This window comes from Puma concolor, chromosome F2 (assembly GCF_028749965.1).
Source record: "Puma concolor isolate L17-30 chromosome F2, mPumCon1.1.hap2, whole genome shotgun sequence".
NCBI classification, from domain to species: domain Eukaryota; kingdom Metazoa; phylum Chordata; class Mammalia; order Carnivora; family Felidae; genus Puma; species Puma concolor.
The window spans coordinates 69,975,635-69,998,592 of NC_141684.1; the positions used below are offsets into that span (position 1 = coordinate 69,975,635).

Sequence of the window (22,958 nt, forward strand, 5' to 3'; positions counted from 1 at the left end):
GATTTCACTTATATGTGTAATCTAAAAATCAACAAAGTTGGGAGGGTGGGGAGAGGTGTAAGAGGTGAAGAGGATTAAGAGGTACAAACTTCCAGTTGTAAGTACAAAAGCACAGAACAAGGTATAGTGAATATGGTAATAACTCCGTATGGTGACAGTAACTATACTTACAGTGGTGAGCATTTTGTAATGTATGTAAATGTTGAATCACTAAGTTGTACACCTGAAAATAACACTGTATGTCAACTATACTTCAATTTAAAAAGAACTATACTGAGTCCAAATCACGGTTGCCAGAAGTTAGATATGGGGGAAGAATGTTAATATGAAGGGATAGTACAAGATAGCTTTCCCAGGATGATGATATTATTCTGTATCCTGATCATGGTGATGGTTATACAAATCTATAAGTGTGTTAAAATTCATGGAACTGTACTTCTCAAAAAGTGAATTATACTATGTAATTTTTTTAAAACTTTTATCTTTTTTTAAAATATTTATTTTGATAGAGAGCACCAGCAAAGGACAGGAGAGAGAGAGAGGGAGACAGAATCTCAAGCAGGCTCCGTGCTATCAGCACAGAACCTGACGCAGGACTTGAACTCACGAACACCGAGATCATGACCTGAAAAGAAATCAAGAGTCAGATGCTTAACCGACTGAGCCACTCAACTACCCCTAAAAAACTTTAAAAAGGATATATACACAAAGTTATAGGACCTTTATTTACATTCCCCAAAAACTAGAAACAACTCAGAAGTGCTTTAAAGGATGAAAGATAAAAACACTATGGTGAATCCACACAGTGGAACGGTACTTAGTAATTAAAAGGAACAAAGAATTGATATATAAAACACTGATACACTGCAAAGATATCATGCTAAGTGAAAGAAATCTTAAAAGATTACACACTATGTAATTTCGTTTACATGACATTATGAAAAATGCCTTATAGAGACAGAGAATGGATTGATCAAAGGGGGAGGGAAGCACTTGACTACAAGTCAGCAAAAGGGAATTTACAAATTTACAATTTTACTGTAGGTAAATTTTAAAAAACTAAACAAGTTGAAAAGTATATGGAAGGGGCACCTAGGTAGCTCAGTCTGTTAAGTGTCCAACTCTTGGTTTCAGCTCAGGTCAAGATCTCACAGTTCATGGGACAGTGTGAAGCCTGCTTGGGATTCTCTCTTTCCCTCTCTCTGCCCCTCCCCCACTCACTCTCTCTCTCAAAATAAATAAACTGAAAAAAAAATTATCAAATATGTCACATAAGGCTGAACAACAAAAAAAAGATTCAAAATAAACATGTCAAAGATGGATTATATACCATCAAAAGACTGGCAGTAAACTCTGAAACAATTTAAATGTAAAATTTTTAAGTTTAAAAATTAAGTTTAAATCACTGTGGTATATACGTGATTATAAAAACAATATGTAACTGTCATAAATAATTCCTGAGACAATTATATTAAAAAAAATAATAAACTAGGGCTAAATTTGCAGACCGGGTAGGTAAGAAATGTGGAAGACATACAAGGGTGACCACCCCTTAGTGGTGGGAGAGAAAAAAAAATTGGTAAATATTTCCTTGCCATGCATCTTTTTCCCCTGAGCAATCTCATCCCACTTTCGTGGAATCAACTATTTAAGAAAAGAAAGCTCCCAAATGTGTGACTCTCACATCTAACTGCTTAATCACAGATTTCACAGTCCATACTTCTCAAAAACACCTTAAAATCAGCACCTCCTCAAAAAGAAACCTGCATCCTACTTTTCATACCCCAAATCAGTTCTACTGATCCACTATTGGTCATGGCAGTTACAGTATGACCATTTACTCACCTGCTGAGCTCAAAAGTTCAGAAGCTACTTTTGATCCTCCTTTTTCATTCTTCTCCCACATTTAACCGGAATCACTAGCACCAGAATCACCTAAGGTATCTATTAAAAATGTACACCAGCAGGTCCTTTATGAAATACAGTTGTCCCTTGAACAACATGGGTTTAAACTTGTGTGCATTGGCATATATGTAGATTTTTCTGTTAAATACAGTACTGTAAATGTACTTTATCTTCCTGATGATTTTCTTAATACCATGTTTTCTCTCACTTACTCGACTGTAAGACTACAGTATATAATTCATGTAAGATACAAAATGTGTGTTAATCGACTGTTTAGGTTATCAGCAAGGTGGCTTCCTGTAAACAGCAGGCTATCAGTGGTTAAGTTTTGGATGAGTCAAAAGTTACACACAAATTTCCAACTATGGAAATTGGGGGGTGGGGGGGGCACCCCTGACCTGCACATTTGTTCAAGGGCCATCCACTGATCAGATTTTCCTACAGCGGAAGAACCGCTGCATTCCAAGAAGCATCCCAATAATTTAAGCAGCTTAAGGTTTGCAAACTACTGTTCTAGAATTATTATTTCAATATTATTCACCAGTGAGGAACGTTTGCTCAAATAGTTCCCTTGTCTGCAAAGATTAAGAAGCCACAGATATTTAAGTTCACACATAGAAACAAATTACTGACATTTTCTACGTAACAGCTTTCCATAGTAACCAACATAATTTCTTAGAAGAGCTTCTAACTTGGGGGACCTGGGTGGCTCAGTCAGTTGAGCATCCAACTCTTGACTTCAGCCCAGGTCATGATCCCAGGGTTGTGAGATTGAGCCCTGCATCGGGCTCCATGCTAAGTGTGGAGCCTGCTTAAGACTCTTTCAACCTTGGCCCCTCTCCCCTGCTTGCATGCTCTTCCCGTATCTCTTTCTCTACCAGTCAATATTTTAAAAAAGCGTCTAGTAACTTTACCCTTGCGGCATTTGAAAAGAAATTTGAATGTACTGTCTATGGAAAAATCTGCTAGTTGTCTACTATATCCATTCTCTCTTTTCCTCCTAAAAATAGGACCCCAATTTTCTTCTGCGATTTGGAACAGAAAACATTCTCCAGCTGTCTTGCCTTTGTGCCCCATGATCAAATTCTGGCCTACATGACACAAGCAAAAACAGTGCATAACTTCAGGAAAGTCTCACGAGTTTCAGAGAGGGTCAATAACAGAATAAGAAATCAAATTCTTCAATCAAAATCTCAAAGTCCATGCATTCCCAACTCTAAACTGCCTTCCTAAAGTCAGATCCTTCCTATACTTTATACAAGTGCTTAATTTAAATGTACAAATTATGAAAATGTTTCAGGAAGGGAGTGCCTGGGTAGCTCAGTTGGTTAAGGGTCTGACACTTGATTTTGGCTCAGATCATAACGGATCACGGTTGGTGAATCTCAGCCCCCTTACCGGGCTCTGCGCCACCAGTGTGTGGAGCCTGCTTGAGATTCTTTCTCTCCCTCTCTCTGTCCCCATCCCCTGCTTGCTCACGAGCTCTCTCTCAAATATTTTAAAAAATGGTTCAGGAAGGAGTTTCGGGGAAAAATCTGTTTTATCACAAATACAAAATAAATTAAATTCAAACATTTATTTAAAAGCTGTTTCAAAATCCTAAGCACGTTTTTGCATAAAACTAATGTTTAAAATTAGTGATTAGAGTCCCTCACCAGTTCCTAAATTTGCTTAGTTATAAATGCAGAACTTACTAGGCTTTGATGAATACAACTCAATGACCTTTACCCCCTGAATATAAAGAACAGGCAAATTCAGAGTAAGGATGACACTTAGGAAGGAAAGAGAAAAGGATTTAATGTGCCTGAGTCCCTCAAGGGAGTTTGCAGCGTTCTGTTTCTTAAGCTAAGTGGTTGGTTTCCTTCAGAATAAAGTTCCTAAACTCAAAACTTTCTATTAAAAGGCATTAAAGAACACCCATCCATATGTACCACCCCAAGAAAAAGACCCTACATACAAAAATCACTGTACTCTTACCCTACGCATGGCTTCCTCCTCTTCTTGACGCTTTTCATAATGTGCAAAGTCATCAAAGATTGAGGTGGTATGCTTGAAAGTAGCAATTATTTTAAGCACTTGCTTAGCTTTTTCTAGGGGTACCTCTTGAGTGTCCCTTGAATTGGTAACTGGTTTGTTGTCATTATTTTCTAAGCGAATATGCCGTAACTGGTTATTGGGAACATCTTTGACAAAGATCCATTTAACTTCAAATTTGCCCTTCCACTTATCCTGAGACCAGACACCAGCATATGCATTATAGTCCACAACAGACTTCATTTCAGCCACTCCACAAAAATGTCCACTGCCATTCACACTGAAGAGTAAATAGAGTGGGCCTTTCCCATTCAGGGAACGGTAAGCTGCATCCAAACGCTTATTACCATGCTCAGTACTACACCAGATAGAGTACTTAATGGATCGGTGTATGTCATCCTCAGAATAGCTTTTAATTATAAACACACGTCCATTCTTCAGGTTCCAGTCAAAGTCTTTGGGATTATAATTGTTTATGGCCTTTAGCTTTTCCAGCACTGGATGCACTTCTACACTAGAAGGTGAAGCACTGACAGGAACAACACCTAAACCAAAGTTTTCACCGCCCACTCCATTGTTCTGGTTGAATCCAGCTCCCCTATTCCGAGGAGCTACCCAGCGATTCTGCAGCTGTTGCTGTTGGGGCTGCACTTGGTGAGGCTGGGCCTGTGGCTGAGGTCCTTGTTGCTGCTGTGGTTGTGGTGGCTGAGGCTGCTGTTGAGGCAGTTGGCTTTGCACCAATGTTGGTGGTTGAATTAATGGCTGAGGCTGCTGGATTATAGTTTGAGGAGGCAGAACTGGTTGGGTTGGTGGAGCCTTTACCACTGACCCCTTTTCATCCCAAGTTCCAATATTCATGTTGTGTTTTATAGGAGGTGGTGGCACAGCAGAACCCCCAATTCCCACATTGCCCTTGGGTTTAAGTTTCGGTTGAGGTTTGGCAGGCTTTCTGGCAATGGCAGCCCATGAGGTCGGTTTAGGCGCTGCACTGCTAACTGGGGGCACGCTATTGGTTGCAATGCTAGTCATACCACTGCTGCTCAAGGCTGTACCTACAGTTTTTGTCACTGCAGCTGTCAGGTCACCACCAATTTTCAGTCCAGTCATGCCTTGCTCAATACTGCTAATGCCAGGCACCTTACTCAAAGTATCATTGCCAAATCCAGCCTGTCCATCCGTAATAGCTCTCCCAAGAGAACTAGGTGGATAGCCATAACTGCTACTATAAGCAGAACTTTGTGTTGATTGTCCCTGAGATCCACTTGTCCCCCATGTAGAGAAATCAGCATTACCAGGAAAAAAGTTAAATCCATGTTGACCAAGAAATGGAGGGGTATTTCCTAATGCCCCAGGTTGACTAAACACACCATCTGGTATATAATGATGTTCTCCATTACTCATTTGTCCATAGGTTGTCAGATACGGCATAGGTTGGTCTCCAGCCGTGGACCATGCTGCTTCCCCAAGAGAATATGGAAATCCAATGGATGGAGCATAGTAACTAGGCATGTATGGATCTGACATTGGTGGATAGCTGTTACTCTGGAAAACAAAAGATCATAATCAGGAGCGAAGTATCCTCTTAAGACCAGGGGGAAAAAAGGACTCTCAAAGATTAAAAACAAATAGTTTTAAATAAATGAAAACCAAATGCACTTCTTCCAGATAAAATGAAAATTTCAAACCCAATTTTATCAAAACAAAAATGTGCTGGTATTTTTATTTTAAAATATTTGTTATAAAATTGCAGGGTTTGGGGGAGGGGAGCAAGGAGGTGGGTAGGAGGAGGATTATTTCTAAGAGTCAGATCCTCTGGCACAATTTAAAAATATCATTTCTACAAAAATCTGATTTATAAACTCTGCAGACACAAATTGATCATTTACAGCCAACTTTATTTTAAACAGTTAATGTATCCAAAAACTTACATGCAAAGATCAAACAAATCTGAAATCTATGCCAAATAATAGAGGAATTTTAGAATATAGAATACCTATCTATATGATGGAATCCAATTTAGCAGTTACATTCTGTACTTTCATTAAGAAACAATAAAAGAAGGGTGGCCTGGGTGGCTCAGTTAAGTGTCCAACTTTGGCCCAGGTCATGATCTCAAGGTTCATGAGTTTGAGCCCTATGTTGGGCTCAGTGCTGACAGCCTGGAGCCTGCTTTTGATTCTGTGTCTCCCTTTCTGTGCTCCTTCCTCGCTGATGCTCTATCTCTCTCTGTCTCTCAAAAATAAACATTAAAACTTAAAAAAAAAAAAAAAAAGAAATGCTCACACTATGAGAAGAAAAAAATGACAAGATTATACCTATGGCATGATCCAAATTTGCTTCTGTTTTGTCTTGCTCATTTTGAAAAAAAATCAAAACAAAATCCTTACTGTGGTTTCTAAATGGTGGGATAATAGGTGTCGCTTTTTAGACTCTAATTTCTGAATTTTACCCAATAAACTATCACCTTCCTAATCAGAATTTTAATTTAGAAATAGTGAGTTCCTGCAATTTTTTCCAGAATTACTGCAATTAAATCAACGTTTATTTGTGAATAGTAACTAATGATTCATTTAATGATTTGCCATAAAAGAAAACACCAAATTCTATTTAAAGAAAAAAACCTCAAACTTGTTACTAGCCAATGTAAAAAACAAACATTTTAAGGATTTATTTTAAAATTGGTTTAAGCCAAAAACATGTCTGATAATAGATTTTCACCCTTTGGTTTAGGTATGATTTTTTAAAGTATTGAACAGACCTCTGAATGTATAGAATTAAGCAAAATGCAAGAATTAAGCTAATACCTAATCAGGACAACTGGAAGTCACCTTGGGAGGATGAATACCATTCTGAAGGCTGACTGTTCACTTAATTTACATAGGGATTCTTATTCAAAGTTCCTAGAGCAAAGTATTTAGCTTTTTTTGTTGTTGTTACTCTGTTCCACTCAAGAAAGTATTTCCACCACTTCTCTACCACCAAGAAAGTATATCAATATAAACGTGTGACAATAACATCATAGATACTACCTGGTATTCACATGACATTCTTTTAAGAACCTATCATTGGCAATTGACATATTTTATTATTATGAAGTTACTTGTGACACACTTTGCAACTGTCAAAATTGTCCTCTATGAGAAAGTTAACTTAATATTTTGTCTTCTGCAATGATTCCAATAAAACTGATATAAAAATAAGAGAGGGGTGCCTGGGTGGCTCAGTTGGTTAACCTTCTGACTCTGGATTTCTGCTCAGGTCATGGTCTCACAGTTCATGAATTTGAGTCCCGCACTGGCCCCTGCAGAGCCTGCTTGGGATATTCTCTCTCTCTCTCTCTCTCTCTCTCTCTCTCTCTCTGTCTCTCTCTGTGCCCTTACCCTGCTCATTTTCTCTCTCGAAACAAACATTAAAAAAAAAGTAACTTAAGACAAATAAAAGTTGCATTGAAATTACTAATTATAACACAGATTTATTGAGTATTTCCAGCAATGCTTGGTCTTAAAGACAAAAAAACAATTCTGTCACTTAGTACTATTTAAAGAAAAAACAATGACTCTTAAAATATACTTGATATAAGTATATTTTAACTACATTCAGAACGGGAAATAAATGGGTTACTGTTGACTAATTTAGTTGAGTATATTCTTCAACTGTATTAGCTAATTATTACCTATATAATGCTCAGAATATGAATACGAAGGAAATGAAGAATATCTTTGAAACCACAACAGTACTGGCATCGTCGTACAGACCAACACTGGAAATACTGACTGCTATATTTAATACTAGAGAAATTTTCAGGAAAGCTCAAAATCACCAACAATGGTTTGCAAAGAAAAACTTCTTGAAAAAATTAGTAATGATTGTTAAACTTAGTAGCCATGAAGATCACACACACTCACGTGTGTATAATCTGATCACTAAATTATTTATTAAAAATAAAAGCACTCATAGGGCTTCACACTGACAAGGACGTCCCCGTGACATAAAACTCCAAAAAGCTTAATAAAAATGAACAGGTCAGCCAATATAACATGCATAATAGATTAAAATATTTTTTAAGTTATCTTTTTTCAGCTTAAAGTTACTAAAACTATCCTTTTATTTATTAGTTTATTATTTACTTCACCCAAGCACTTATTGAATGCCTGCTTCTGAAAAGCACAGATACATTCATTCTAAAAGAAAACCTACAGTTAAAAAGACATAAAATACAGGGGAGTGAATAAATTCCACATTAGGGAAGAATACTAGAGTGTGCTGAATAGGGAGGTAATCAGTTTCAAAGTCTTAATTTAGAATGTTGGCATTAAATGTGGACTCAGTAATTCCTTACCTATTGTGGGAGTGGAAAATCAGACCAGGTAGAAAGTTTTTAAAGTTGAACTCTTCATAATCAAATTTTTTACAAAATTACACCTCTAACTTATGTTGAATATTCTTATTTCACCATCACAGATAAGAAATTTCACACTGTTACATACCAAGTTCCTAACTTATCTGTAACCATAATAATTCAGAGGTTAGCAAACTAAAGGCCAAAGGGTAAATAGGCTGCTAGCTTAGGGGTTTTTTCAGAGTGCAGAGCATAGAGTGGATCTGATCCCTGGGCTATAGTTTGTCCACCCTGTTTTAACTGATGGTCTCATCTGTACTCATTCCTAAAAAACCAGAGCCAATTTTCTTTGGAAACTGGGGAAACAAATTTCGCCAACTCTGTTACCTGTGGGGCTGGAACAGGCCCAAACACTTTTAGGTGTGGGGGCTTTTATTACAGATCTTTTCCATTGTTCTTTTAATCGTAATTTTTACTACTTCACTTCTCAATTACAGACTTTGTAAAAACGGCAAGTTTAAATTACTTTAAAATGCATTCGGTTAGTCATGAGGGCTACCAAACAGACACCTCTGGCTAATAAGCAGGCACACTGCTGTCCCCGATCTGATTATAGAGCTGTCCAGTGTTATTTCCACCACCTACACTTCATCAGTATAGTGGGTAACTGGCCTGCTTTCTGCAGTTTATCAAACAACACTAACCATTTATTTTTCCAATTCTTTCAGCAGTTTTAGCCCCATGAAAGTACTTAACCAGATTCTAAAGGCAAGGCTTCATTTTGGGTTCTAGTAAGAACAAAACTATAGAGGGGCACCTGGGTGGCTACGTCGGTTAAGCATCCAACTTCAGCTCAGGCCACGATCTCACAATTTGTGGGTTTGAGCCTCACGTCGGGCTCCATGCTGACAGCTCAGAGTCTGGATCCTGCTTCGGATTCTGTATCTCCCTCTTTCTCTGCCCCTCCCCTGCTCACACTCTCTCTCTCAAAAATAAACATTAAAATTAAAAAGAAAAAGAAAAAGAAAAAGAAAACTATAGGAAACTTTCAGAGTTTAAAAGATATGGTCAACACATTTTGAATTAGTAGAGCTTCAACAGTAATATTAAAAAAGATGTTCTGCTAAATTTAAGATAAGTTTTTAATTGCTAGCTAAGTGGAATATCAATTACAGGAATGTACCTTGGTAGTGAAGAGGAACAAAAGTTCCATTTACTGATGATGGAAAAAAACAACTCAAAACTTACTTTCACCTTTTACTTCAAACCTGGTTATAATGAGACATAATCAACTGAACAGTTTATGTTCAAATAATCACTTGAATAATTTATTCATTATTTGTAAATTGGTCAGTTATAGTGAAATTTTACTATATTCTTTGATAAAGATATGCAATCTTTAAACCAAATGATGTTGAATGTTTGATGTTTCCCTCACTATCAAAAAACTATTTGGAAGGGGAAAAATAACAATAGGTAAATACAGGTGATGGCACAATCATTGGCTGTAACGAAAGATACTTATAAGAAGAGATCCGCAGACCCTTTACTCACAGCATAAACTTAGAAACACAATCTGGGGAGGCCATTTAACCTAAGGTTGAAGTGAAGTCATGAGGTATCTGAACTCTAATCACAAACCAGGTACTCATCGGCTATGTGAAAGTAGCCAAGTTACTTAAACTCTGAATTTTTTTCTCATCTACTAAAAGGAAATAAAGATACAGTGTCTAAAACACATTAAGTATTCAATCAACGGCAGTTACATTTGTGACTACAACTTACCCCTTTAAAATGTAAATTAATCACCAAACACATGATATAATTTCAGACCTAGTCCATATCTTAAGAGTATAAACTGCTGTTGGGATGTAGTAGCTAAGGACACAGACTCAATTCTTTAATCTTTTACTTTCTGTGTCAGTGATCTCTCAGATCATATTTCTCTAACCCCGACTCTTTGGTGGTGAAATGGGAGTAACACCTGCTGGTCTTATCAATTGTAAAGATTTTTAAAATCCACTCTGTTAACTACAAAGAGCTATATGGATATAAAGTATGGGAGCTTAAGCCTTTTACCTTTAGTTTTGTGGTTTTGTTTTTTTTTTTTTAATTTGGAAACTAAAATACAGAAAAGGTTAAAAGATCTTCCTTAACATTTTTAAATCATTTCTAATTATTATTCCTTAGCCTTATGAAATAGATCAATTGTTCTTCTAGTATCTCTAAGAAAATCTGAACAAGAAGTTCAAGATCACTGCTCTGACTTGACACATTTTAATACAACTCAATTATAACCAGTCTTTCACTTATAGCAACCTAAGATCCATTTGAACTTTCCTTCCAAGAAAGAAGACTATAAATGTCTCATAAGTTCAATTAAAATAGAAAAGGCACAATTCACCAATAAAAGTACTTCTGAAAGGAGAAAAACAAAAACTTTTCCATTAAGAACCTGAGGTACTTCAAACTCCAGAAATCACTTCTGAATTGAAAAGTTAAGTGAAGGGGCACCTGGGTGGCTTGGTTGGTTAAGCGTCTGACTCTTGATTTTGGCTCAGGTCATGACCTCGAGGGTCATGTCTAGTATACTTTTAATGCTTATGTGTATTTTCTCCTAATACTTTAAAAAATATTATTGTGCTTTTCAAAAAGTATACTCTACACATATCTAATCATAAGGATGTCACAAAAAATGTTTTATACATGGTACCCAGTTAACCTAAATATTTCATCAACTGTAATTCTTTGTTCCTTAATTCTAGCAGATAACCCAATCCGTTCATTCAATACTTAATGCCTACTATGTGCTAGATACAATGCCAGTCATTGGAGACACAAAGATGAACACGGTCTCTGACCTGGAACACTTCCCAGGTCTAGTGAGGAAGACACATGTACACTACAACTTGACAGGTACTATAATGGAAGTACAACCAAAGCAAAACTTTCTGGGAGAATGAGAAAAGAATCATGAAGGGATAGACATGAGTCTGTGTATGTCTGTGTATAAATCATATACACAAATACAAAACAGATCATAAAGGAAGATATTCAGAAAATACTTATTTTTCCAGAAAATAATGAGTCCTATTTCCCCAAGCAAATTAGATGGATAAAGCTGACCAAAGATGAGGGAAATGGAGCAATTTTAAGGCCATTCATTTAATAAGCGTATCCACTGTTGTGTAGCTGTGGTTACTCTTTAACATGACAGTGACACAATCAGACTCGGACTTTAAGAGGACTGCTGAGTGGCAATATAGAATTATTAGTTAGAAAATCATTCCAACAGGCAGAGATAATGCAAACTTTAAGGGCAGTTTTCAGAATAACAAAATTCAAAATATTTTTTACTTTCTTACTCTCCATGCCACTTCTCTGATAAACGTGCTTAGGAATTTATTTCCCCATATATACAAGCAGACAAGCTCAACCTTCATTTTTCCAACTTATTCTTCAAATTTGTATGCATAAATTCCATGGCATCTGTAACAGTACCAGTTAAACCTGAATTTTCCAATCAACTTAATCATCAGATTATTCTGAGGAACTTTAGAAGACTAATTTTAAGACCTGAAGGACGAACATTTACTTTCTAAATTACTATAAAAATTATCCCTTAAGAAACTGAGCACTAGAAAACAGAATACTCTACCACAGAAGGCCAACAACCTGTGTTAAAGTATCCCTAGGTTTGATACGAATTAGATCTAAGTATACAAAACAATTTAAATCATTAGCCAAAAACATTCACCACTTTTCCAGATAAAAGATTCATTTTTGTTATTTATAATACTAAAACCAGATGAAGGCATTTAATTTTAAATTTTTTTTTTTTTTCAATGTTTATTTATTTTTGGGACAGAGAGAGACAGAGCATGAACGGGGGAGGGGCAGAGAGAGAGGGAGACACAGAATCGGAAACAGGCTCCAGGCTCTGAGCCATCAGCCCAGAGCCCGACGCGGGGCTCGAACTCACGGACCGCGAGATCGTGACCTGGCTGAAGTCGGACGCTTAACCGACTGCGCCACCCAGGCGCCCCATTAATTTTAAAGATATATTACACATCTAACTGCAAAAATTTTTAATTAAACAATTACTCAGCTAGATCAGGGCATGCTTGCATAACTGTAATCTGTGAATAATTACTTGAGATATTTCACCAACAATTCTAGTTTTCACGAACCTGCTTTAAAAGGTCCATTTTAAAAAATTTTCTTTTACCTAGGTGTTATTATGAGTAACTTGAATTCTTGTACTCCTAAGATTAAATTGTGAAACTCCTAAGATTTCAGGTAATTTTCAATTTTTATCTCCAATAAACCCAGTTTTCAACATTCCAGTGTTAGTACTCTTTAAAAGGTAAATGTGTGCCCTGATTACAGATAATTATTTTTAGTATTACAGAAACATAATTGCTAAAACCTGTTCACTAGTACTGACTAGGAGAGGGAGGATAATACACCCTTACTGGCATCAAATTTTAAAACTTCTCTTTAAACAGCATATGAGGGGCGCCTGGGTGGCTCAGTCGGTTAAGCGGCCGACTTCGGCTCAGGTCATGATCTCACAGCCCGTGAGTTCAAGCCCCGCGTCGGGCTCTGTGCTGACAGCTCAGAGCCTGGAGCCTGTTTCAGATTCTGTGTCTCCCTCTCTCTGACCCTCCCGCGTTCATGCTCTGTCTCTCTCTCTCTAAAATAAATAAACGTTAAAAAAAAAATTTATAAAAAAAATAAACAGTATATGAATATACATTCAAATTATAATAACAATTTAATATAAAACCTAAAACCTTCTATTTATTTTTTTTTTTAATTTTTTTTTTTTTCAACGTTTATTTTATTTTTGGGACAGAGAGAGACAGAGCATGAATGGGGGAGGGGCAGAGAGAGAGGGAGACACAGAATCGGAAACAGGCTCCAGGCTCGGAGTCATCAGCCCAGAGCCCGATGCGGGGCTCGAACTCACAGACCGCGAGATCGTGAACTGGCTGAAGTCGGACGCTTAACCGACTGCGCCACCCAGGCGCCCCTAAAACCTTCTATTTAAACACCACATTAAAACAAACCTTTGTAGGTATTTTTATCCCAACATAAGGAAACTTTTATGAGACAAACTTAAAATTGGGTTCACTTCATAAATACTTTTAATTCTTAAAAAAAATAATGGTTTTCTGAAACTTTGAAAGTTTTTTTTTTACAAGTGCAATTTTATGCAGAATTCCAATACATAAAACAGACAAAAGAAGGAAGGGCACAGCTCTGGTTGCTGCATGGGTGGGATCATGGGTGCCCTTCCCTGGTTTTCCCTAGGCAGACCTGAAGCACCCCTGTGGAATGCCAAAAAAACCAATCCTCTAAGCCCCTGTGACTAATAAATTATACAAGATCTGTTACCAAGTAAAACAAGAGGATTCTTACTGGTTGTAATTTTCAAACATTTAAATTCCATTAAAACTCCTTGAAAACAGAGGCTGAACAAATAATTCAGAGGATCTTCATAAATGCATCCTTGCTTTAGAAAATCATTTTATTATAGTCGAGTATGAAATCAAGTAGCAAAAAAATTCAAATATTTAAAATTTAAAATATCAAAAATTTATCTGATCATGAAGACCTTTTTGAGAAAATATCTACTATACCTCATAGTATCAGAATTTCTCAAAATAAGTTGGCAAACTCAAAAAAAGTTGGAAACACTGCCATAAGAGATGTTAACCGAGATTACTATATGGACCCAAATATAATAGAATATCATATATATTTCTTTTAAACCTTGCACTACAATTCAAAACAAAGATCTTCTTCTATTTTCCGGTGATAGCATTCTTTGACAACCTTCAGGTGGAAAGTAAATATCTGTTATTGAGATCAGAAAATTAGATTATTTAAGTATGGAATGAATTTTTTCATTCTTTTATGAGCAGCCAAACTTTCATAGATTTTATCACCCATTTTTATTTTCTCATTTATTTACTCCCTCCCAACATAAGCTAGGAATGTAGATCAACAGATAGGAGGGGGTGGTTAACCAGAAATGACCAAGAGGTAGATCAGATTGAACATAACCACGGCGCTCCACAGTCCTGAAAATAATCCTACATACCACCAATTGGGAACTACTTCTTTTCAAATTTTCCCTACAACTGTAAAGGTCTGCAATAATATTTGGTTCCTTATTCTTTTACAATGTAAACAAAATCTAGAGGTTAAGATTTCAAGGTACATTTTTCATCTACTGTTTTTTAAGCAAAACAACAAAAGCAGTTTTCATTCCAGAATATTTTCTCCCAAGACACTAGTTAACAATGAAAGTTTCTTTTTTAAATTTATTGCTAGTGAGGACATATTTTTATTAATAAATAAACGGATGCAGATATGGTATATAGAGACCAAAGAATACTCTTGTTTTTCAATGCTGAAATCTACATTATACCTGTTTACAAATTCACAGGATTATTTGTGAAAAATCCAAACATAAAAGAACCTCAAGAGTCACCAGTTATTTGATTTTATGCAATTCTCCAAGCCTATAACATAGAAGGCGAGCATGTTTATAAAGTCTTCTATTCCCTACGTTACCTAGTTGTATTAAAACTTTAATTACCAACAAAACTCAAATTGGAAAAGAAAACACTATATTAACCAAAAATTTCAGGCATAAACTAGTCCTTTCCCACAAATGTGTAGCTAATTAAATCTTGTAATTTGCTTTGGCTATAAAGACATGGCAGCGACATTAGAAGGTTAAATTCAACGTTCAAAAAAAATCTAACCATACCGCATACAAATAATGTCCATCTTCAAATCTTTGTATTTCGCACTCTAGTTTCAGCCAGGTAGAATTTCTAAAGAATTCTCCTGTACCACAAAGCTGCAACTGCTATTCACTATTATGCAGGCACACTAGATTAATACATGTTATGGTTAGCCTCATTCAATTAAGACATCTATTTGAAAAATCAATTAATACTAATGTAAGTTTAATTTCCTAAATATGGGACTGTCAGACTTACCTGATTTGTCTGGCTACTTAAGTATGGCTCAAAATCATCATCATTTACAGCATCTTTTTGATGAATCGAACCGTTTTGTACTGAAACTAAAAAATATGTTTATATTAGATGTGTGGTAATTACCTTTATGAAACTGACAGAATAACCTAAAATTTTCAGTATTTTTCAACCAACTCAGAAAAAGTTATCCTGAGTTGTTCTTTTCATTAAAAAATCCTCTTAGAAATTTAACTTGATTTAGATACAAATATTTATGTGTCACCAAAAACTTACAAAGCTTGTATATACCCAAGATTACATAAACTATATACACCTCCCATTACCAAAAACATAATGTAAACACCCCAATATTAACATGGTAGTAAGCAATTAAATTGTTGGAAGGGTTCCCTAATATTATATTTGAATCTAAAATAACTTCAAATAGTGCTGTAGATCATAGAATCCTGAATGTTCTCTACCTTTGTTATATCTTTATATTAGTCCAATAAAGGCAAATAAAGAACGAAATTAACTTTCTTTGTAACTAAAGTCAGAGTAAATGTCTTAAAGAAAGTGGCTAAAGTTCACTGAAGCAGTTATCACAATGAATAAATTATAAAAAATCTAAAGAAAAGGGGTCTTAATTCTAAACCAAAATATTATAAAGACTTTCACTTGGAAGCACAAATAAAGTTAAGACACTAAAGAGAACCATGGTTGTTCTTCCAACACATAAGAAAACCAGAGAATAGTTTATAATGCCTTATTTGTTCAGAGATCATTTCCAAAAATGCTCTATAAAACTGTCATTCTGACTGCTGTCTCAGAGGGCTTTTGAATACAGACTAGAAGAAGGTCCTGGGTTCCAATCCCAACTCTAACACTGAGAAGCTGAGTGATATCTAGTTAGTGACTCAGCCTCTCTAACTCTCTCTCTTTATACAAAGAGGTTATTATTAGTACCTACCTCATTGATCTGAGGATTCAATGACAGTATTCAATAATCTTGGATATTATTTGACATAAAATATTACAAGATCCAAATAAGACTAAAAATTCTTTAGGACCACATAAACAGAAGTTTTACAAGGCTAAAACTTGATATAATGACACTGTCTAAATATACTATTCTACTTTTGAAACACATGTGAAATGAAAAAAGCTGAAAGTTTCTAACGGATGTTGACTAATCCCTCAGAAACAACAACAAAAAAAACCCTGCAGTATGTGAAAATTTATTGCTTAAAAATACAGTGTCACAAAGTATTATAAATTAAAGCCGGGGGTATGGATTTAAGTTGTGTGTTTCTCTATAGCATCATTACATTTTGATTTACCCTAATTTTTCCAAAGAGTTTAGATAACCAAAAATGTAGTATTATAAGCTGACAGTGGCACGGGAGCAAAGATAGGTGAAATACCTTAGTTCTTTGCCACCCACTGAGTAGGGATGATCACTCAAAGAAATGATACTACTCTGTGAAGCCTTCAAAGTAGACCTCTTATGATACTACATTGCCCTCAAATATCAAAAGAGCAACATGAAGGTCACCTTGATCCTGGCTCCACCGGGGTGGTTTAACTGTATTTGGTAAGGACTGCATTAGAGCCAAGGTTGAACTAAATATGCTCCCTAGAATTTAAACAGGTTAACAGCCACTAAAACCAAAAATAAAGAGGTGGTACCTTAGGTTATTTCTGCTGGGCTAATCATTTCAGCCCACAAGATTCTAACATACCTGTTCTCCTTTACCACCCCTTCATCAAAGGGGTCTGTCTAGTCTCTCTTGAAAAAAAATCTTCACTACACTATTGGACTATTACACTAGTACATACTATTATCTGACACAGCTACCCATTTCAAAATTACAACTATCTATTTCTTATATTCATTAGATTCTCAGAAATTTAGCCCATACTGCTCATATAGTAAACAAAAAAAAAAGTACCCCCTTAAAATCCATCTAAATGTATATTACAGTGCTATTCTTACTCATTTCCTCTGTTCTATTCTTTCTCTTCTAATTCTAAGATGCTGAGACTAAGAACAAAATATTCTCATGTACTAAGTAAATATACAGCCTGTGCATAAGTGATGCATGAATATGTCTAAAAAGTCCTAAAAGATTATTCAAGGAGTACGTCAATCTAAGGAAAAAAAATATTTAATCAAAAGTACTCACAAATACTGACAAGCGATTTGCATTAAATTAGAATCTGAATAAGCTAGCCCTTGAGTTTCAAAACCATACCTTTCCTTAAGAAATTCAGCTGTCTTAAAGACTGTAGTTTCTGAACATTACTTAATGACAAACTAATGTCTTGGAACCTGAAAGCCATTAAATAGTAAAGAAATCCAAGCCAGTTCCATAGTCTGTACAAGTTCTTCAGGGAAAAAAGAACAGATGACTTACATGATTCTTCGCCTGTTTCCTCTGCTCTATGAAGCAGAGTCAAATCAAGATAGAACATGGGCCTTAGGAGCCAGGTGATTCTTTGCTCTGGTCCTGACTACATCAAGTTAGGAAAGTCAACAGATCTGTGCATCATGTTTTCCCACCTATAAAAACAGCGACAATACCATATACCCTCTATCTCCTTACAGGAATGTTTTGAGGATTAATAATAAAATGAAGCCTAAAATGACAATAAAGTGCTTAGCAATCATTTCCAGAGGGAGTGTGGGGAGAGGACACAAAAGAATACTGCATTTTCTACTACTTTTCTGAAACACTAAATAACAGCCAAATTCAACCTAATTCTTTTAACCTGCAGTTGTACCAAGCAATTCTGTCCCTCTGTTGGAAAGGGATGGGGGAGAGAGGAGGGCAAAGATAAACTCCTTTCCATGTACTGGTCTATTTTTACACTTAAGGCACAGGAGAAAGTTGGTAGCAAGACTACTAGGAGTATGGGATCTGACACTTTTATCTGTGGTGCCTGCGGGAAAAGGAGAGGTTCCCATTTATCCTAGCAAGCAAAACTTCTACTTATTAATAAATAACAGTGATATAATATCAATTTTAAATTACAGACCGATATAAGTAAATAAATAAAGGACCAATAGTTAACTAGCCTTAAATTTCTACTAAGCTTCAGTACTACCCTAGCCACATATAATAAAAGAGTACTAATATTTAATATAAGGAAAATCTATTAACTAAAAAGAACTCAAACTTCCAAAAAAAGTACACCCAGAATTACAACGTATACCATGAAAGCATTTTTGCCTTACAAAGAGATTGATACAGAATTCCTTTCACATTTTAGCTGTTAGTGCATATCCTTAAGGATATGCAGGGAAAAAAGCCTTAGAAAATCAAAAACACTAAAGACAGGTGTTAGGCTAACACTGTCAAATGAAGATAATTCAGAAAAGAAATACAGCATCTCTGAAATTATATTAAGTCAACTGAAGAAGTTTCTGCTTTCAGAACTCTGACAACTCCTCAGCAACATATATTTTTTCTGTTTGAGAAGGTCTGAATTCAAGTTTAGTACTCATATTCTTAAACCACTCAGGCTGTAGTTCAAGAAAAATAACTTTGCTTTCTGCTTCACAAAAGTAAACAGAATAACTGTAAAACACTTTTACTAGCTTGAAAACCAAGTCAGCTAAGGCACAGGAGTTTTTCTCAAATACACACATAGCTACTTGTATCAGTTCACTGGAGTGCTGCCTTCGCCTTGTAATTCTCCCTGCAGGGGCATAAAAATACAAGTAATGTATATGTGTATTTGTGCACTTGCGGCATGTACCATTTTAAAGCATCTTAAATGATTACCAATACTTTTAGGCCAGTAGAGTTTTTCCCTCCTGCCATGTCTTAGAAAAAGTCTCCCTGCACCTTAAAAATAGATGAGGTGAGGCAGGTGAAAATAAATCCAGCAAATAAAATGGCCACCAGAGCAGTGGACTCCCGTAATTGTCATTCCTCATAACATACAATAGGATTTACAGCTAGAATTACCACTTTCGTTTTACAGATAGAAGGGGAAATTCTGACCAAAAGGTGCAATGTGTTCAAGCTCACTTGGCAAGTCAGTAGCCACAGGAAGTATTAGAACACAGGTCTCCTAGTGATCCCAGTCCATCGTTCTATCCATGGATAAAACTATGAACGGGACAATAAGGGTGAAAAAAAGAAAATTTCTTAGAATAAAGAGCTATCCAAATAAATACTTTTGTGTGTCTAAATACATCTAAAAGAGGTTACACTGATGGATCAAAAAAATTTCAATAACCAAAAAATATTTATAGTCAATATGCAATAGTGTCATAGGTAATTTACAACTATAACATCAAAGATACCACCTAAGTGAAATGACTATATCACAGATTAGTTCAGTAATGGCTTACAATGCTGTAGATGCTTTATGTTGTTTTGTCAAACAAGTATGTACTTCATTGAACTTGCATACTTACCTTAGAGCAGGTAACACAAAACACTTAGCATTTCAAATAGCCTTGCAAAGTGCCACCTCCCCACAGATCTAGGATAAAATAATTTATGCTAGGCAATAATGACCACAGATTTCATATATCTCCAAGTCTATATACTTCCTCATGAGCAGACTAGCAAAAAAAAAAAAAATTAATGGATCATTCTTTTCAAATTTACAAATGAATATTTTAAAACATTTAAAATAAACAACATCGAATTGAAGTTTATGCTTACAACAGAAAATAATTCTAAAATTAAAATTTTACCTCTAAAAATTAAAAACTGAAATTTCTAAATACGTACATACTCCCCAAAAATACATCCTTAATCAAAAGAAATTCATGGTAAATTCATGGTATCTGATACAGTGCCATTTATCTGGTATGTACAAATTCTCAAATAAAATGCACTACAACTCAAAGAAAATTAACTGAGTTGAGTACTCAAAACCTATTCTTTTCGAATTTGCAAAGGCAAATAAAAACGCTAAACGTATAAAGAACACCAATAAAGACTGTGAACTTGTATCTCAAAAGCTACTGTACATCTTATTTTTTAGGTAATACCATACTACTGAAATAAAAAACAGGAAACATAATTCTATTTAGTCTGATATCAAGACCTATTACAAAATGTTATAAATATATAATTCACTGTAATGTTAATTGGCACTGTCCCAAGAAAGCAGTTATTGTTCTATACTTACTAATGTCACATGATTAATGTCATAATGTTTCAGTCAGTTGACTGTATTTTCCATATTAAGAGGCACAAAATACACTTATTTTTTTTAATGCTTTACTTTTCAATAGTACTTTTTTTTTTAAAAAAGACTAAATCATATCACCGTAGCAGAAACCTCACAAACTATTTCCTTCTCAGTCCTTTCTAAAATACCAGCTTGAGTCACACCTTGCCACCAGGACTGCGCCTGTTCAGTTTTGATCTCTCTGGTGTTACTGCCTCATTGCAACTGACTTCAGTAGAACCAGTGATTAACAGTACAATTTTCACTAACGTGACATGGAATACAACTTGAGTTGCATTCTCCAGTGTAACCTAGCAATGTCGAACACCATGTCCACTTATCTGCACACATTTGTAGAAATTTTTGTGGCAGAAGTTACATAATACAGATAAATTGCAAAATTAAAGACATGTCACCACATTCCTAGTACCTCCTTAACTGAGATACAACTAAGAAAACTGTTTCTCCTGCCACTCTGGTTTCTATGAAAGTGGCTTCAAAGCAAGGGAACCACAGAAGTTTGGGACAGCATTTCGCTGCTTTAGCCATGATGAATATTTCTCTAAACATACATTTCAAAACACACAAACCAACCAACCCCCCAAAATGGTGCAAAAAGGCCCTCTCAAAGTTTAGAAGTCACATCGAACCAACATTAAGAAATAAGAGAAAAATATTCAAACTCACCTTTATTTCCTTGCCCTTTAGGTCTCTGCGCAGCAAGACGGAAGGTGTGATAATGAGAAGAAAAAAGAGAGAGAAAGTGTGTTAATCAAAGACATTATCAAAGACAAGTTATTTTCAACAATCCGCGTAGGAGTAAAACCCACCACATCCTCCATAGCCTCCAATTTCCCAACCACCCCCAGTCTTTAAACCTCCCACCCGCCACTCAAAACCCGTCTCCCAGACCTCGCCTGGTCTCAGCCCCACGTCGGCCGCCCTCAGATGTGCCCTAAGGCCCCCTAGGAGCGGTCCTTCCCCCACCCACCGCGGCCCCGCGGCCTCCCGCCTCGGCCGCAGGCTCGGGGGCAGGGCGCACGCCCCGGCCCGGGCGGCAAGACCGCAGCAACTTGAGCCCAGAGCACCGTTATGGGGCCGGCAGCGGCGGCGACGGGGAGGAGCCCGAGCCCCACGCGAGGGTGGAGCTCCGGGGCTCGGGCCTTCGCCGAGCCTGAGGCCTCTGCTCCCTCACCTGATCCACGCTAGTGGCTGACATTCTTCACCGCAACCCGAGAGCTGCTGCTGCCGCCGCCGCCGCCGCCGCCGCCTGGGCCTCTCCCCGTGCACTCACAGCAGTTGGCTGCCGCCCTCGGCCGAGTGACTGATCCAGCCGCCGCCGCTGCCGCCGCTCGCCGAGAAGCCAGAAAGACGGCCTCGCGCTCGGGGGTCCGTGGAGGGGGCCCTTCTGCTCGGCGTGCAGGCTGCTCTTCCCCCTCTCGCTCTCCGCTCCTCGGGTCCACAATGGCGGACAGACTCCCTAGTCTCACTTCCGCTCCGAGCCTCCCTGACCTTCCGCTCTCCACTCTGACGTCCCTGCTCACCTCGCTCTTCCTCCCCCACTCACCCGCCCGCTACCGACCTTGGCTCCGCCTGCGCGTCGCCACGTCACCGGAGACGGGGACCGCGGGTCGGCCCCTGGACGCATGCGCCGGGGAGGCAGTGCGCCTGTGCGGCCGCGAGCGCCACCTTCCAGGGTCGCTTCTGCGGCTTTTTTCGGTCGGGCTCGCATGCTGCGGGGCGCGCGGCGGGCGGCTGTAGCGGGAAGCCGGCCGGAATGGGATGTCAGCGCACTCTGGGCAGGAAGTGCGGCTGCCAGGGATTGCGGAGCCGGGCCGGAGGCGCAGGGCCGGCGGCGCCCTCCTTATGACGGAGAGGACGTTGGTGGGTTGCAGCGTCGCAGCCACCGCCGCACCGCTCCGGGTGCGCGAGCAGCGGTGGCAGGGCCTCCGCCAGAGCCTCCTGAGGCCATCCACGGCCACGTGGGCGGCTGGGTGAGTCAACCACCCTCGGGACAGAGTTGCTGGGCCTTCCGCAAGAGTTCGCACGTGCAGCGAAAGTGGCCAGGTCAGAGCTCTGGGCACTAACACTTAAAAGCAAATAGGAGGTGCGCCGGCAAGTGTTGGTTCTCACCAAAACCCAGGCACATGCTCAGAATAACTCACGATGCTTCCATAACCTCTGGAGTCAAATTTACCACCCAATTCCTACACTTGTGTTCCCCTCCCCTAATGTTAAGTTGATTTTGTCGAAGAAGTTACCTCGGCAAAGGTACGCATAGTTACGCGAAGCTTTTCAGTCGAAAAGTTAATTTCAAAAGAAACTGGTAAAGTTACTCTTTTGCAAATTGGCAAAACGAAAGTAGCCGATTTGCAAGATTTTGAAACTTATGTTGAAATAATGTCTTTGCAATAAAGACAAAGATTTCTTGCCTAACAGATATAATGCGGACTCTAAAAAAATATTTTAGATTAGTAAATTCTTTC

General features: G+C 37.6%; 2 protein-coding genes across 4 annotated transcripts in view; one reads left to right on the forward strand and one right to left on the reverse strand.

The window, feature by feature from the left end:
• YTHDF3 (YTH N6-methyladenosine RNA binding protein F3) overlaps positions 1-22,017 on the reverse strand; it is a 40,638-nt gene extending 18,621 nt beyond the window's left edge. Inside the window, exons 1-5 of one of the 3 annotated variants that reach the window (XM_086695111.1) lie at positions 21,668-22,017; positions 21,160-21,184; positions 17,694-17,839; positions 15,298-15,383; positions 3,883-5,481 (exon numbers count right to left, since the gene is read on the reverse strand). In XM_086695111.1, the coding sequence (XP_086551237.1) occupies positions 3,883-5,481; positions 15,298-15,383; positions 17,694-17,751 (1,743 nt within the window). In that variant the 5' untranslated portion in view covers positions 17,752-17,839; positions 21,160-21,184; positions 21,668-22,017. The remainder of the gene's footprint in view (positions 1-3,882; positions 5,482-15,297; positions 15,384-17,693; positions 17,840-21,159; positions 21,185-21,667) is intronic. The other 2 variants (XM_086695112.1, XM_086695113.1) reach the window with 2 other exon arrangements.
• An 86-nt stretch (positions 22,018-22,103) lies between these two features.
• TTPA (alpha tocopherol transfer protein) overlaps positions 22,104-22,958 on the forward strand; it is a 66,666-nt gene continuing 65,811 nt past the window's right edge. The window contains exon 1 of the mRNA XM_086695114.1: positions 22,104-22,466. Within this exon, the coding sequence (XP_086551240.1) occupies positions 22,119-22,466 (348 nt within the window). The 5' untranslated portion in view covers positions 22,104-22,118. The remainder of the gene's footprint in view (positions 22,467-22,958) is intronic.